Source organism: Penaeus vannamei, chromosome 30 (genome assembly GCF_042767895.1).
Source record: "Penaeus vannamei isolate JL-2024 chromosome 30, ASM4276789v1, whole genome shotgun sequence".
Taxonomy (NCBI): domain Eukaryota; kingdom Metazoa; phylum Arthropoda; class Malacostraca; order Decapoda; family Penaeidae; genus Penaeus; species Penaeus vannamei.
Genome location: NC_091578.1, coordinates 30,930,992 through 30,945,991, shown reverse-complemented (window position 1 = coordinate 30,945,991; position 15,000 = coordinate 30,930,992). Strand labels below are relative to the sequence as shown.

Genomic DNA, 15,000 nt, shown 5'->3' with positions numbered 1-15,000 from the left:
ATTTTCTTCACACTGATGAATGTTAAAAGTATTCTTGTTATATAATTTTGAAAATAGATATTGAAGTTCAAGATATTTGCATATTTATGAAAATGTTTTGCTGTTGGGAGGCATTCATTATTTTTGTGAACAAAAGAGAGAAAAAGCCTGAAATTACAAACATGGCTTTCAGTATGTTATATTCAGATTTCTTTTTTTTTTCTCTTTCTGATGCCCTGTTTTTGGCGGTTTCTAATTGAACTCCCACCTCCATAGATGCCGAGAGCCTCTGTAATCGACTGACAGAAAAGCTCAACCTTCCTCATGGCCATCGACTGGTTTTAGCTCACATGCCACTCCTTCTGGTATGCTTAGAGGTATGTAAACTGGACTGGAGGAAGGGGTGTAGATCTCGATACTTTTTTTTAAGACAAGAGATAATGGGATACTTTGTGTGCTATGTAGCTTTGCTCTCAGTTGGGTTTGCTTTGTATATTATTAGATATTCTTTAAGATGTAATATTATTGTTTTTTTTATAAAGTGTCTTGTTGGAGCCAAAATGCATGTGGAAATTTGTTTGTAAAATTGAAGACAGTGGAGTGCCTTTCTCTTGACTTTGAGGTGCCTTCTCTCAACTTTAAGCTTCCTCCTCTACAGCTTGAGCCATACTTAGTGATACAGTATGTCCCAGCCATGGCCTCTGTCACCATCTTTGTCATTTATCTGTGGTCATTCCAAATTTGGGAGCATAGGGAAAGAGTTGGTAAATGACAGTATGATGCAGAACATGAATCATGTTGCTAGGATTTTGAGCTTTGTCTTATCATGTCATTAAGGGCATTAATGCTAATGATTTACCTTCTTCCTTTAGGGTTTGGGAAAGCTAGCGAACAAGTTTCCAAATATTGCCGGGACCAGCATAAATTACCTGCAGGACTTCCTTGTCAGTCCATCGCCAATTCTTCTCAAACTGCACCGTCAGCAGTCCGATTTCTTAACTCCCCAGCAAGGCAATTTGACTGTCAAAGGTATTGTATTATTTATGTCTGTGCTGTTTAGTTTCTAATATCATTGATTAAAAATTTCACTAAAGCAGATGATGTTTTTAGCTACTGTTTCAGGATTTTAAAGTGTATACTGGTTTGCCTGTCCCTAATCTTTATTTTAAAGAGATCTATTTTATACCATTGTTAGGGTGTTTTTTTTTTCTTTTCATTTAGTGACTGAGTTGAGAAAAAAGCAAGAAATGTATCATCAGTAAGTGAATAAAATAAAACAAACACAAACTTTCCAGTAACTGGTGATGGGGCAAACAGACCAGTCTCAGCCACAGCCACAGCCTTTGAGAAGCTGAGAGATGCTGCTATTGAGAACCTGTGTGTGGCTCTGAAGGCAGGTTTAACAGTGGACCCTAGCACAGTATTAGCCTTCATATCCTCCATATCTGGAAGGGAAAAGGCTGGACATGATCGTCTTCCTGAAAGGTAATGTATTTATAGAACATTTGATTGGATTTTTGAGATGGTTATTATTTTATGAAGTGACATACATTTTGGTTGGTTTGAGTAACAACACTTCAACATCTCTTTCAGCGACAACATTGTGATCTCTCATACGGTGGTAGTAGCATTGGGCCATGTGGCAGTGGCACTGAAGGACTCACCCCGCACCACAGAAACCATCCTGCACCAATGTCTCCTCCAGCGCTTCTGTCGACCACCATCCATCCTCGATACCCTAATTGTTGATCAGCTAGGGTGCATGCTTCTGGCTAAGAATGATGTAAGATTGAGTGGTTCTCTGTCTTTGAAAAGAATTTAGTTGTACTGAATAGACTATCAACATACTGTTAACCTATTGTTGCTAGGGTGTCATGTACCTCCCCTGTTTACTGGGATTTTAGTTATTTTATTTTGTTTACATATAGATGGCTCCACAAGTACCTTGTCATCAAGGACTCAATTACTAGACCCTCCTATTTCACCTGTTTACTGTTTTTCCTTGATTTTCAGAAAAATTCTTTTTTCATCTTTTAGTACATGTACCCAGTGGCATTGGTTTAACTACCCATCAAGAAACAGGAAATTGCATCTTATATTTTTAGATCTATTTAAGAAAAGGGAATGAAAAGGTCTCATTTAACCACTATCTTGCAGCCTAAAGTGTGTGATGAGATCATGGAACAGTTTAGTAAGATCATCCTAGAGGCAAGCAGCGGGACATATGGTGTAGGTGCAGGCCAAGACCAGCGCATGAAACAATATAGGTGAGGAGTTCTGTTCATGAATGCTCCAACAGGATTGAAAGTAGTATGAATATATATATATATATATATTTATTTTCTTTCTTTCTTTCTTTTTTCTTTTTTTTGCAAAGCCTTTTTTATGTCAGTCAATGCAACTATTAGGAATTACTTTTTTCTTTCTTTCTTTTTTAGCCAAGCAGCTTATAATTGATTTTTGTTGCTTTGTTTTGTACTTTATGCTTACTAATGTAATCATACTGAGAATTTTTTGGAGGCCTATATGAATTTACTTTACAGGCATGTTGCTACTGCAGTCCACAATGCTCTAGCAAATATTGCAGCAAATATTCAAGGTGAAGCTGAAATGGACAAGCTAGTCATGCGACTTCTAGAACTATTTGTGAAGCTGGGTTTGGCAGCCAAACAAAATTCAGAAAAGCATCCTGCAGTCTTGAAGGTATTACAGATAGTTTGATGAGAGTAGAATCAAGTTTTTCTGTTTTATTTTTAGAAATCATTTTATGTCTGTATTTGTGTTTTATTCCATTAGCTAAGTTGCCTTCTCTTATCTTTTCCTCTCAGTATCTCTCTCTTTGTCTTTTTAGTAGTGACCTTCAGCAGAGAACCCATAAAAAGAAAGAAAAAAATCTGGTACCTGGTTCATGCTTTTTTTTCCCTTCTGCTCCTTCATATTCGAATTTCAAAGTACTAATTATCCTGATATTAAGTAAGTATCCTAGTATATAAAAGTACTACATATCTTAGTAATTCTCATTATTTAGGTATTTCTTAATACTGATTTAATCCTACAGGCATCAAGTAGTGCAGGGAACCTTGGTGTGCTCATCCCCGTGATTGCCGTGTTGGTTCGCCGTCTTCCGCCAATCAAAGAGCCAAAACCTCGTTTGCTGAAGTTGTTCCGAGACTTCTGGCTTTTCTGCATTGTGATGGGCTTCACTCAGCAGGAATCAGGTAGGTCTTTGATAGAGCATTTTTTTCTTGATTTTAATGTGTTTATAGTGTTTAGTATCCAAACACAAAATTAGATTTATTGTTATGTTTTTTATGGATAAATAAATACTATTTGTTACAGGGTTATGGCCTGCTGAATGGTACATGGCTGTGTGTGATATTGCCGTCACATCTCCTCAGCTACTGTCTCGAACCCAGCATCGCTCAGAAATGAAAGAGCTCTATTATACTTATGCAGTTCGTGATGAGTCAGTGTCAGTGGTGAGTTGTCAAAGGGGAAATTTCCAGATGTTAAATACGTCTTAACTGCTATATTTCCTTGAACTGAGGATTTGATTGATTTTGGTGTTAATGTACCCTCTGCAAAGATTTATCCTATTGTTTTATCAGTTTAACCTCATACAGAACATAGGTATGACTGATGAAGTCTTCATTATATTCTGTGTAAGAAGAAAGACAAACAAAAATATCCTTGATCTTCCAGGGAGAATTAGGGGAACTACGACAACAAATCCTCAGTCTCCTCGAGCATCCTACAGATGTCACCCCAGTTGTCAACAAGTTATCTTTCGCCCAGTGCATTTATGTGCTGTCTGTATATCGAGTAGAAGCTCTCAGGTTAGTTTGCATTGAAAATTATATTTATGATTAAGATATTTGTCAGTCAAAGTTGATAGGTTTTAAATATGATTTTGTTTAGTTGTGTTGAAGTTTTAATAACATGATCATAAATAAAAGGTAGTCAGTTATTCATATCTAAACTTTATAGTAAAATGAAATCAATGTATAAGTACTTATTATTTCATTACATCTTTGCTACAGAGTAAGGAGCTCTACGGAGACAAGTTTTATGCCAATGTTTGAGTACCTGCTGGACCCAGCCATCCAGAACGACAAATGTGATATGTGGACTTGCATCAACAGGTGATACACTTTGCTAGTATATTATGTTAGATGGAACATTGTATGGAATAGATTTTTTTTTCTATTATTTATCACATTGAAAGTAGCTTGTTTTTTGCGAACAAGTTGCAAGAAATGGGCATAATGTAAGAAAAGATTATTTTGGTTGAAAAACTCACCAGAACAATTAATATAATTTCAGAGTGAGTGAGAAAGTATTCAACATATTCCTTGAGCAAGTGAGTCACCAGCCTCGAGATGAAAGGCAAGAAAAGCTCCTGGTGCTCCATGCGCAGTTTCTTCTGACACACTTCAACCATACCCAGGCACAAATCAGGCGTGTGGCTGACAAGCTGCTGTCAAAACTTGTTGACAGGTAGGCAATATGTCTTGTTTTTCCCACAAGCCCAGTGTGTGAATGTTTTCCAGGCATTTTCTTCAGCTGCTGATTCATATGAATTGATGAATTTGTTCCTGTATGACTTTATGTTGATATCATAGCTATAATTTATTTGTTACTCATCCTTATAATATTTTTTGAAAAACAAATTACAACTCTTTGTCCTACAGGTTCCCGCAGCTCCTGTGGAATGGCAATGTGTTGCGGACACTCCTAGACATTCTGCAGGTGCTGGGCTACTCTCTCCAGCTAGACCCTAATGATGCTAACCCAACTATTCCTATTCCTGATACACCTTTTAGCATCACGCTTATGGATACTCTTGAGTACAGGGAGGTAAGGCACTATTTACAAAAGTGATGGATTTATTTCTGTACTATTCAAACTCACTTTTTGAAAAATCTATAGAATAGGAAATAAGTATTAGCTTTGAATCCATGACATTTTGAATTTATTTAATTTTTGTTATGTGTTTGTATTACACATTGACTTTTTATATTATCTTCGAAAAAGCAAATTGTACAATACTACTGATTAGTTCATTGACTTTTCCATTAAATTTTCAGAGAACTGTGAGCGACTTTGCAGCGCGTTGCCAAGGTATCCTTCAAGAGGCTATGAAATGGGCTCCAGAGGCAACACGCTCCCACCTGCAGAACTACCAGACACACATCGATCAGTCCAATTTAACATCGCACTCTGGCTTGGCCCTTGCTACTCAGTCAGTCATGCAATATGCGGGTCTTGGGACTCCTACACACATGAGCCATGTAAGTCTTTGAGGCTTAATTACATTGGTTAGTGTTCTGAGTGAAGAGGTTTGTTCACCACATTCTTTAATCTAATCCTGATTCTTGACTAGGGGCTCTAACAGTGTTTATTGATAGTGTTAATGTTTCGACTTTGTACCAAGAAACAGTTTTGATTATTTTTATACTGAGGGTCAACTTGTTTTAAAGACAGAACAGAAAGTGCCAGTTTTGTTTCTGTGATAAAAAGTAATATTTGTTTATGGTCAACATTATTTTGAAATCCATGAAAATGTACTCTAATAGAATCTGTCAAAAAGGTATCAATAAAGAAACTACAGCTTTTTTATGCTGCTTAAGTGGAATAGGAAATAAAGAGAAAGTGTAAAAGAGATTGATTAAGAAAAATAGGTAGATAGATGGATAACTAGACTGATAGATAGATATATAGATGAAGAAGAGATGGAGGGGAAGGGGCTAGGCTTGATTTTTAAAAATAGAAAGTAATATATTTTGATTTTCATTTCCTAAGACTGCAACCATGGACAAGCGTAACAAAGGTGTGACAGACCTCACCTCCTCCTTCATGAAGTCGTTAAGCCTGAGAACACACTATCAGGGTGAGATATCAGGGTTGCTTCTCATGGTGAGAGACGAGATTCAACGAGAACAGCTGATCGCCAAGCTCCTAGGTGACATCAAGGTGGCTTGTGAGAAGAAGAAGGAGGTAGACTTCAGACAGGGACTCTGGAGGGCAACTGGGCTTATGATTTTCTCAGAAGGTAATGGTTTTAGATATCTTGGAAGGATGAAATACAGTGATATGTATGGTTGTTAATGCTTTGATGTTAAAATCTGTGTGGTTGTCAAAATATTGTTTGTATGTATACGCACATTATATTATGGATATGTGGATATAATGTTATATTCAGATTTGTATTAACAAAATAGTGGAATGTTAATCTTTTCTTGTTCTGTTCTCTAAAATATTTGTGGCTATAATTAAGTCATTAGATACTAGTAATAGGCAATATTTTTCATTCCTATTTTATGATTTATTCCAATTTTATTTATATATCTTTAATTTTTTTTAAGGTATCAACCGCAGGCTTCTTCGTCACATTTGCTCTGCTTGCCTAGACATGTTCACAGAAGATGCCATGGAAAACAGCGTGGCTTGCTGGCAGTGGATACTCTCAGCTCGCCATGACATGACACTTCCCTTTATGCAGGAGATGATAACAGCTTGGCAGGTGAGGATGACATCTTCATTGGAGTCTTTGCTTCGAGTGTTTCTTACTCTTCTTTCATAGATAAATATTTTGTTACTTGATTCTATTTATATACGTTTTGTACTTTTTATTGTTCCATGAATATGTATTCAGCTTTACATACAATTATGATATGGATGACAACATTAGAGTGTGTATATGTATATATAAATATATATATATATATATATATATATATATATATATATATATATATATATATATATATATTTATATATATATATATATATATATATATATATATATATATATATATATATATATAGATATAGATATATATATACACATACACACATGTATATACATATGTATATATGTATATATAGACACACACACACACACACACACACACACACACACACACACACACACACACACACACACACACACACACACACACACACACACACACACACACACACACACGCACAAACACACGCACAAACACATGCACAAACACACGCACACACACACGCACAAACATTTATATATTTATATATATGATAGTTTGTTATTGAAAAACAAAATCTTGGGAACAGTCTTACATGATTCCTAATACTGTTATAATATACAAATATATATCATTTGACTTTACCAGGAAAGTGTTGCTCGACGCTTGGGCCTGTTCTCACGTCAAATAGATGAAGTAAATCCACTTGCAGCTTACGAAGGCTGTAATCTTGAGCCTAGGGTGCCTCAGGTTGGCCCACATGACATATGGATAAAGGTAATGTATCTCGTTTTAGGTACCTTATTCATAGATGTAGTTTTGTCATACTGTACAGTTATATTTTCAAGCCAGTGTTGTAATGGATTGGGTACCTAATGTATGATATCTTCTGCACCAAACATGTAACAGAAAAGAAGCATGTAATCTGTATCTCCATCTTCCTTTTGACAGTTCATCAGTGAGCGAATAGAAATTGCAAAATACGACAGTGATGCCCAGGTGGCCATGTTTGCATGCATGTTCCATAGGACACTGCACATGACTGTTGGAAATCCAGATTCCAAGATAAACCGCCACATTGGAGCCATTGGCACACGTTTTCGCCTGCTCTCATGTGCACTGGCCCTAATTCAAGGTATGTAGATGTGTTGCTTGTTACTTTCAGATACCTGTCAGGGTTTTGTGGAGTGGGTTTGTGTATATTACAAGTCCTCAGCATGTTTATCTTAAGATCATAAAAGACGTCAAAGCATTGGAATATATGAGATATTACAATATTTATTGAATATATATTAGATATATCCCATAGAAGTAGAATTTTAGTTCTATATAAAAGAATAAAGCTAAACCTAAGGTGATTGGTTTTTACTCGCAAGGGCTAGGACGGTGCCTTAATTTAAGAGACTTTTCTTAGGAAGGTGAAGAAACCCAGATAGTGAATAATCCATTATTTGGGATATGAAATATCTAATTGCTGTTATTCTGTATTTCTTGTTATTTATTTTTTCAGGTGATACTATTCCCAAGTCCCTTAGCAAGAATGTTCTTCGAGAGCGTATTTACTGTGCCTGCCTTGATTATTTCTGTGCTGCCCGAGGATGTCCCACACAACGACCAGCCTGCCTCCAGGAAGATATCAATGCTCTTCTAAACTTCTGGAATGCTCTTCATGCTGACAAGAAGTATCTGAAGACTAGTGTCATTGGAGGTCAGTAATTTTTTTTCCACGTTTTTAATGCCTGTTTTCTTCTCTTCACTTCCCTTCACTTTTTTTTTTCTTTCTAACAAGACTGTATAGGGTCTTGCACTATTCAAGGAAAGCAGTTAGATAGACATCAAATTTTAACTGAAGGAATATGCAAAATATTAGTTATTTTTATGTATATTGTTATTACTATTCCTTTTGTGTCATTGCAGTTTCTTGAATCATTCTTTCCCCGATTTCAGACTTCACCTCTTATCAGTATGGAGGGGGTGCTTCTCTCTCCCCATCCATGGCCTCAGACCTGAGATCAACATCAGGAGAGTTTGTTGTTAATAATGCTGGGTGGATCAACACTGTCCCACTCTCGTCGAATACTTCTACACTCTCCAAGAGATCAAATCGCAGCAAAAGAATGGTTAATCCTGATGTCTACGTGAAGGACTATCTCAAGAAGAGGGCACTTATCCTCTCCTTGCTGGTAAGCTGAAGAGTTGTTCCTAATCGGTCAGGTATTATAAGAGTGAATTTCTTTAATTTGACTTTCAAGCAGAAATTTACAGAGGTTTACACAGTCTTTATTATTTATTGTGTGAAATATTACATTATAAGAAGGATTTTGTAACCCTTGTGTATCCTAATAGGCAGTGGAGATTCAGGCCCTGAAGGTATGGCTGCAGCCTCCACAACCCACTGGCCAAGGAGGAGAGGTGACAACGCCACAGGAAGAAGCCCTGGTCAAGTGGTTGTCTGGTGGTTTCAACAGCCAGAAAGCCTGGAGTGGAAACACAAACCTTGCGTGGAGCATTTCACCAGCACTAGCCGTTTATTTGTCTACTAGGTAAGATTTAAAAAATCTTTCTGATTATGAATGTTTCTCTGCCCCTGTATATTTGTAATTATATATGGATATTGTATGTTGCAAAGTATATTTGATGATAATAAGGTGTATTCTGAAAAGTTTGTTTCCTAATTAAAAAAAGAAGTATTAATCACTGGAACAATACCAATATCTTTGATAGTTGATAATAAAGCTGATGCTTAAAGTATATATTACTTTGAAGGATAGGAAATACTCTTATGATGTAGTTCTTCAGTTGATGATGAAAGGAAAGTGGAATAGCAGTTAGCATATTGCTTAGGTATGAAATGATGCATAACAGTAAAGTATTTTTACCTCCAGAATCCATAATGTCCAAGGACTAGATACCGAGATCAGCAACCTTGTCCGTGAAAACCCCATAGCTGTTAGTCACCTTGGGGAAGCTCTCCAGTATTTGGCAACTTCAGAAAACATTCTTTCAGACATCCCAGAGGTAAAGTAAAGTTATGTCTTTTACTTAAAACTTTTTGTGTGATGTTTATTTTCTTTCTTTGATTTGAATTTTATTTTATATCAGTTACTTGTCGGGTCCACTCACTGTGTATTATTATTTTCATTATTTCCTTTTTGTTAATTCTTAAATTTTCATTTCTTCTTGCTTAGATTCTTTAGAGAAGTTTTATGCTGTGTATATATAAATGTTAATTTAATTTTGCTCTAAAGTTATGAATTATATTTATCTGTGGTACTGGTATCATGCAAGTCACTTTTCTAATTTTCTCTTCCAGCTAAATTACATGTTGACATGGGCTCCAGTGCCACCTGTCAAGGCACTGGCATATTTCTCAAGGCAGTATCCACCTCACCCCCTAACTGCCCAGTATGCTGTTAGAGTGTTGTCCAATTATCCTGCAGATACCATTCTATTCTACATCCCACAGCTGACACAGTCACTTAGATATGATACTGTGAGTAGCTTTAAGGAGTGTCTGTAATAATTTGTTATATTTAGAAGAGAATTAAACATAGTTCATTATCATTTACTTTTGTGTCGTTCTTGTAAACTATTTTTTGATTTAAATGAAAAGCTAATTGTTTACATATATTTTCCAGATGGGTTATGTAGGTGAGTTCATAAAGTATGCAGGCAAGAAATCTCAGCTGCTGTGCCATCAGCTGATCTGGAACATGCAAACTAACAAATTCAGGGATGAAGAAGGACATGAGAAAGATGGTAAGCAGAGAATCTTTTTATTTTATAATTTCCCCCCTATAAGATACAAAGATACGAAGTCCATGGATAGTTAAAACATAGCAGATTCTTTAGTAGTAAATTGTAATTGTTTTTCTTTCTTTCAGTGGATTTGTTTGAAGTGTTTGAGAATTTGGAGAAGTCCTTGATAAGCCAGTTTGCAGGGACGGCTAAGCAGTTTTATGAGAGGGAGTTTGACTTCTTCGGGAAAGTTACTAACATATCGGCAATCATCAAGCCATATCCAAAAGGTGAGAGTAAGGGAAAGTTATCATATGCCGAAATGTGTGTCTGGGCACGTCTTAAACAGATGTGTGTGTAAAAGAAAACTCCATTGCAGGGAGTTAGAGGGAGAGAAAGAGGGAATAAGGGAGAGTGGGAAGAATGTCTGTGTCAGTGCATGTGGATGCACATAGGAATATATTCTTTTCCTTCATCCCAGGTATTGAGAGAAAGAAGGCATGCTTAGAGGCACTCAAGGCAATCAAAGTGGAGCCGGGATGCTACCTGCCCTCAAATCCTGAATCGGTTATCTTGGACATTGATCGAAACAGTGGAACGCCAATGCAGAGGTATGATTTGTAATTTGTTTTTAAAGATAGTATGTCTTAGGAAATGTATCTTTCTTGTGGTTCCTAGTTGGAATTCTTTGTTTTTTTTTATATCTGTCTTTGTGTGCATTGTTTTGTTTTTGGTTTTGATTTGAATTATAGTATATGATATTCCTGACACATTTTAATTGCATACTGTGGAAAGGTCTAGATATATTGTCTATGGAAGATGATCTAAGTATTCTAAATCACAGTTTATGAGAGCTGGAGAAGAAATACTGAAGTAAACCGTGGAATAAGTAACATTGATTACTAATTTGGCAAATTTATCTTAAATCATTCTGCCTTTTCAGTGCTGCCAAAGCTCCATATTTGGCAAGGTTCAAGGTGCGCCGTTGTGGTATCAAAGAGCTGGAGAAGCAAGGAATGGCCGTCAGCTCTGGGCAGGAGGTTGATGTAAACATTGGTCCTGAAGTTTGGCAGGCTGCTATCTTTAAGGTAAAATGAACATGAATTAAGGAGACACACCATAAGGATCTAAAAGCTTGAAAAAAATGTAACCAAACTTTCTGCTGCTTTGTTGAAGATGATGGAACTTATACCTTTAAACATTTAATAGGTGGGAGATGATGTACGACAGGACATGCTGGCTCTTCAGGTAATCTCCATTTTCAAGAACATCTTCCAGACAGTGGGACTGGACTTGTTCCTCTTCCCATACCGTGTTGTGGCCACCTCTCCTGGGGTAAGAATGATGGAAATAGAGTAAATGTTAATGATGGTCTGATGCATAGGAATAAATTGGAGTGTTACTCTGTTCTTTTTGTTTTCTGTCTGTGTTATTACTTAGATTTTCTTATGGATATACATTGTAAAGAATTTTCATTTCATTACTATAGTGTGTCTTGATGCAAATATATAAAGATCTGTGAGAAATTTATTCTATATGTTTCAGTGTGGTGTGATTGAGTGTGTTCCCAATGCTAAGTCTCGGGACCAGCTGGGCCGAAGTACAGACACTGGGATGTACGAGTATTTCATCAGTGTATATGGGGACGAAAATTCTCACGCTTTCCAACAAGCACGGTCCAACTTTGTAAAGTCCATGGCAGCGTATTCCCTGGTGGGCTTCTTGTTGCAGATCAAGGACAGGCACAATGGCAATATCATGTTGGATACTGCAGGACACATCATTCATATTGGTAAGTTCAGGTCTTTCTCAACAGCTTTTTGATTTGTTTTCCTTTCTCTCCTTATTTTCTTTGTATACATTTTTCACCTTTTCATTTGTTGTTGACAAGGTGGTATTAGAAGTAGAAATATATGAAGTATCTATGTATAAGATTATCCAGTGTGTATCCACAAAACCAAATTTCTTTAGGATACAAAAGATATCCCTTGGATTGAATTCTTCCAGATTTTGGCTTCATGTTTGAAAGTTCACCCGGTGGCAATCTTGGATTTGAACCGGACATCAAGTTGACCCAAGAGATGGTGATGATCATGGGCGGAAAAGTAGAAGCGGCACCTTTCCGTTGGTTCGTCGAGCTTTGCATCAAGGGATACTTGGCTGTCAGGTAATGTTTCATCTTTTGTTGTCCTTGCATTTGTTCTGTTGTTCCCTCCAGGTTGTTTTAAAAGTAGTAATTGGACTTCTACTTATTACTATTTTTGTGACTTGTATCATAATTTTTTTTTTGAGTTTTATAAAACCAAAGTAAATACTTCAGTCCAAATTCTGCATGTGCAGATAAAAACTCTTTGCAGTTATAATTTTTATGTGATGAAAATAAATCTTAAACGTAAAATTGATTAAAAAAAAACAAATGTGCAACTCTTATGTCTTGAAAAGTAAAGAATTGTAAAAATTGAGAGAGAGAGATAGAGAGAGAGATAGAGAGAGAGAGAGAGAGAGAGAGTGAGAGTGAGAGTGAGAGTGAGAGTGAGAGTGAGAGTGAGAGTGAGAGTGAGAGAGAGTGAGAGTGAGAGTGAGAGAGAGAGAGAGAGAGAGAGAGAGTGAGAGTGAGAGCGAGAGAGAGAGAGAGAGCGAGAGAGAGAGAGAGTGAGAGTGAGAGAGAGAGTGAGAGGGAGAGAGAGAGAGTGAGAGAGAGAGGGAGAGAGAGAGTGAGAGAGAGAGTGAGAGAGAGAGTGAGAGAGAGAGTGAGAGAGAGAGTGAGAGAGAGAGTGAGAGAGAGAGTGAGAGAGAGAGTGAGAGAGAGAGTGAGAGAGAGAGTGAGAGAGAGAGTGAGAGAGAGAGTGAGAGAGAGAGTGAGAGAGAGAGTGAGAGAGCGAGAGAGAGAGCGAGAGAGAGAGCGAGAAAGAGAGTGAGAGAGAGAGTGAGAGAGAGAGTGAGAGAGAGAGTGAGAGAGAGAGTGAGAGAGAGAGTGAGAGAGAGAGTGAGAGAGAGAGTGAGAGAGAGAGTGAGAAGAGAGAGTGAGAGAGAGAAAGTGAGAGTGAGAGAGAGAGAGAGAGAGAGAGAGAGAGAGAGAGAGAGCTTTGTACTGGAAGAACATTGGAAATTGTGGATGAAAATATATGCCCATGTCTTTCCTTTTAAGAGGAAGACAATGATGCTCATCTTTTTAAGTTGTCTCTTTGGCCAAATATTAAATTGCCCTGCTGCAAAGTGTTTTTTTCTGGAATTTGTTGTTGAGTGCTATTAATGTAATGTGTTGAGTCAGTTACCTTACTGACTTTATTGGTAATAGTATAGTGCCTTGATATGAAATGACCCTGTAACTTTAGACGTTGATGCAAAGTCTTGTTCAGTAAGATGATAATAATGCTTCATGGTGGTCATATTGTATCCTAATATAAATTCAGTTGGAAACCGTAACCATAGTTTTCAAATGCATATTGAACATAAACCCTTGTTATAGCTATTTGTATGTAGTTTTGAACTGTATTACCTGTACGTAAGTATGTCATCATTGCTTGTTTCTTTTTGTTTTCCTACCCAAGTTTTATGTATTTGTGACGATTTACCTCAGCTCAATTATTAAGTAGGATGCATTTGGCGGAAAAGGTAAGTTTATGTTTTCCAGTCTCTTAACTCATTAAATCCTAACCTCCCAGGGCCTCTTATCATACCTCTGGTATTGCTGTGATATAGGTGGATGCAAAGGAATTGAAAAAAAGTGAGAGGGTAACCCATTTTAGCGAGGCAGTTTGTTTAATATTTGGGTTTTGATAATTTTTTTCTCCAAAATTATGTACAATATAATACTTTTGTTTGTCTTCCAATTGTCACTTTACCTTTTTTTTCCTATTGTTACTTCCCAACTTGTTTAATTCAAATATTTCTTTCCTCATCAAAGCTTCTTTGGGGTGCTAACAGAGGGAAAATAGGAAATTTTCTGCTTATTCTTGGAATACTCTGCTGTATATATGTGTTGCTTTTGTAGAATGCTTTGCTCAATGAAAGTATAAAAATGCGCGTTATTTAAGCCTTTTGGTTTTTTGATATGTGAAGGATTTTTACGATATATTTGAAAATGATAATGGTGGGAGAGGGGAGGCAAGGGACATCTCCCAGAAATGCATGTTGATGAGAAGATTAAGAACCAAAGCAGAAGTTATTTTTTACCAACATTTTCTAGTGTCAAGGTTATACTATTTACAGGTTCCATAATAATGGATGGATGATAATGGTGATGATGTTAATATATGGGGTTACATTAGCAATATTATACCATTTAGTACACAGCAATTAGAAATTAGGTACATAGTCACAACAAGAGCATTATCACACATACGGGAATCAGGTAAGGAAAGACAGCACAGAGTCAGGTAGGATGAAGCAACACATTTTATCTCTCTGTATTCGTTTTGTTGTTTGCCAGTTCTTTTTACTGAAGAAGGAGTCTTAAGATGCAGGCAGGTATTCGCAAGAGGTATTTGATTTCTACATCTAGGAGTTCTGAATTTTTTAGGATTTACAGCCAGAGTGAATATCTAGGAAGTACTCAATAGGTGATAGGTAGCCCCTGTCATAGGTGTACGTATATTCTGTACCTCAGCTCAATATGCATTCTCTGTGAAGAGTTGCTCTGTTATTGTTAAACAGTACATCTTGCTCTACAATATGCCCATAGTTAGCCTTTTTAGGCACTTGCCACAAGTCACTTCATTTGATTGTCCTCGTAGGATCAACATTGCAACTAAATATTGATATCATTGGC

The 15,000-nt window shown here is 36.8% G+C and overlaps 1 protein-coding gene across 5 annotated transcripts in view; it reads left to right on the top strand.

Moving 5' to 3' along the window:
• Pi4KIIIalpha (phosphatidylinositol 4-kinase III alpha) overlaps positions 1 to 15,000 on the top strand; it is a 46,547-nt gene that overhangs the window by 14,224 nt on the left and 17,323 nt on the right. For all 5 annotated transcript variants that reach the window (XM_070143489.1, XM_070143490.1, XM_070143491.1 and 2 more), the window contains 29 exons: positions 256 to 356; positions 852 to 1,008; positions 1,275 to 1,464; positions 1,573 to 1,762; positions 2,137 to 2,246; positions 2,523 to 2,682; positions 3,038 to 3,197; positions 3,319 to 3,458; positions 3,682 to 3,815; positions 4,020 to 4,121; positions 4,303 to 4,476; positions 4,671 to 4,836; positions 5,067 to 5,270; positions 5,782 to 6,031; positions 6,345 to 6,502; positions 7,140 to 7,268; positions 7,443 to 7,626; positions 8,002 to 8,199; positions 8,439 to 8,674; positions 8,838 to 9,034; positions 9,377 to 9,509; positions 9,805 to 9,984; positions 10,130 to 10,250; positions 10,376 to 10,519; positions 10,711 to 10,840; positions 11,173 to 11,317; positions 11,439 to 11,564; positions 11,775 to 12,021; positions 12,237 to 12,396. In XM_070143489.1, coding sequence (XP_069999590.1) covers positions 256 to 356; positions 852 to 1,008; positions 1,275 to 1,464; positions 1,573 to 1,762; positions 2,137 to 2,246; positions 2,523 to 2,682; positions 3,038 to 3,197; positions 3,319 to 3,458; positions 3,682 to 3,815; positions 4,020 to 4,121; positions 4,303 to 4,476; positions 4,671 to 4,836; positions 5,067 to 5,270; positions 5,782 to 6,031; positions 6,345 to 6,502; positions 7,140 to 7,268; positions 7,443 to 7,626; positions 8,002 to 8,199; positions 8,439 to 8,674; positions 8,838 to 9,034; positions 9,377 to 9,509; positions 9,805 to 9,984; positions 10,130 to 10,250; positions 10,376 to 10,519; positions 10,711 to 10,840; positions 11,173 to 11,317; positions 11,439 to 11,564; positions 11,775 to 12,021; positions 12,237 to 12,396 — 4,726 coding nt within the window. The remainder of the gene's footprint in view (positions 1 to 255; positions 357 to 851; positions 1,009 to 1,274; positions 1,465 to 1,572; positions 1,763 to 2,136; positions 2,247 to 2,522; positions 2,683 to 3,037; positions 3,198 to 3,318; positions 3,459 to 3,681; positions 3,816 to 4,019; positions 4,122 to 4,302; positions 4,477 to 4,670; positions 4,837 to 5,066; positions 5,271 to 5,781; positions 6,032 to 6,344; positions 6,503 to 7,139; positions 7,269 to 7,442; positions 7,627 to 8,001; positions 8,200 to 8,438; positions 8,675 to 8,837; positions 9,035 to 9,376; positions 9,510 to 9,804; positions 9,985 to 10,129; positions 10,251 to 10,375; positions 10,520 to 10,710; positions 10,841 to 11,172; positions 11,318 to 11,438; positions 11,565 to 11,774; positions 12,022 to 12,236; positions 12,397 to 15,000) is intronic.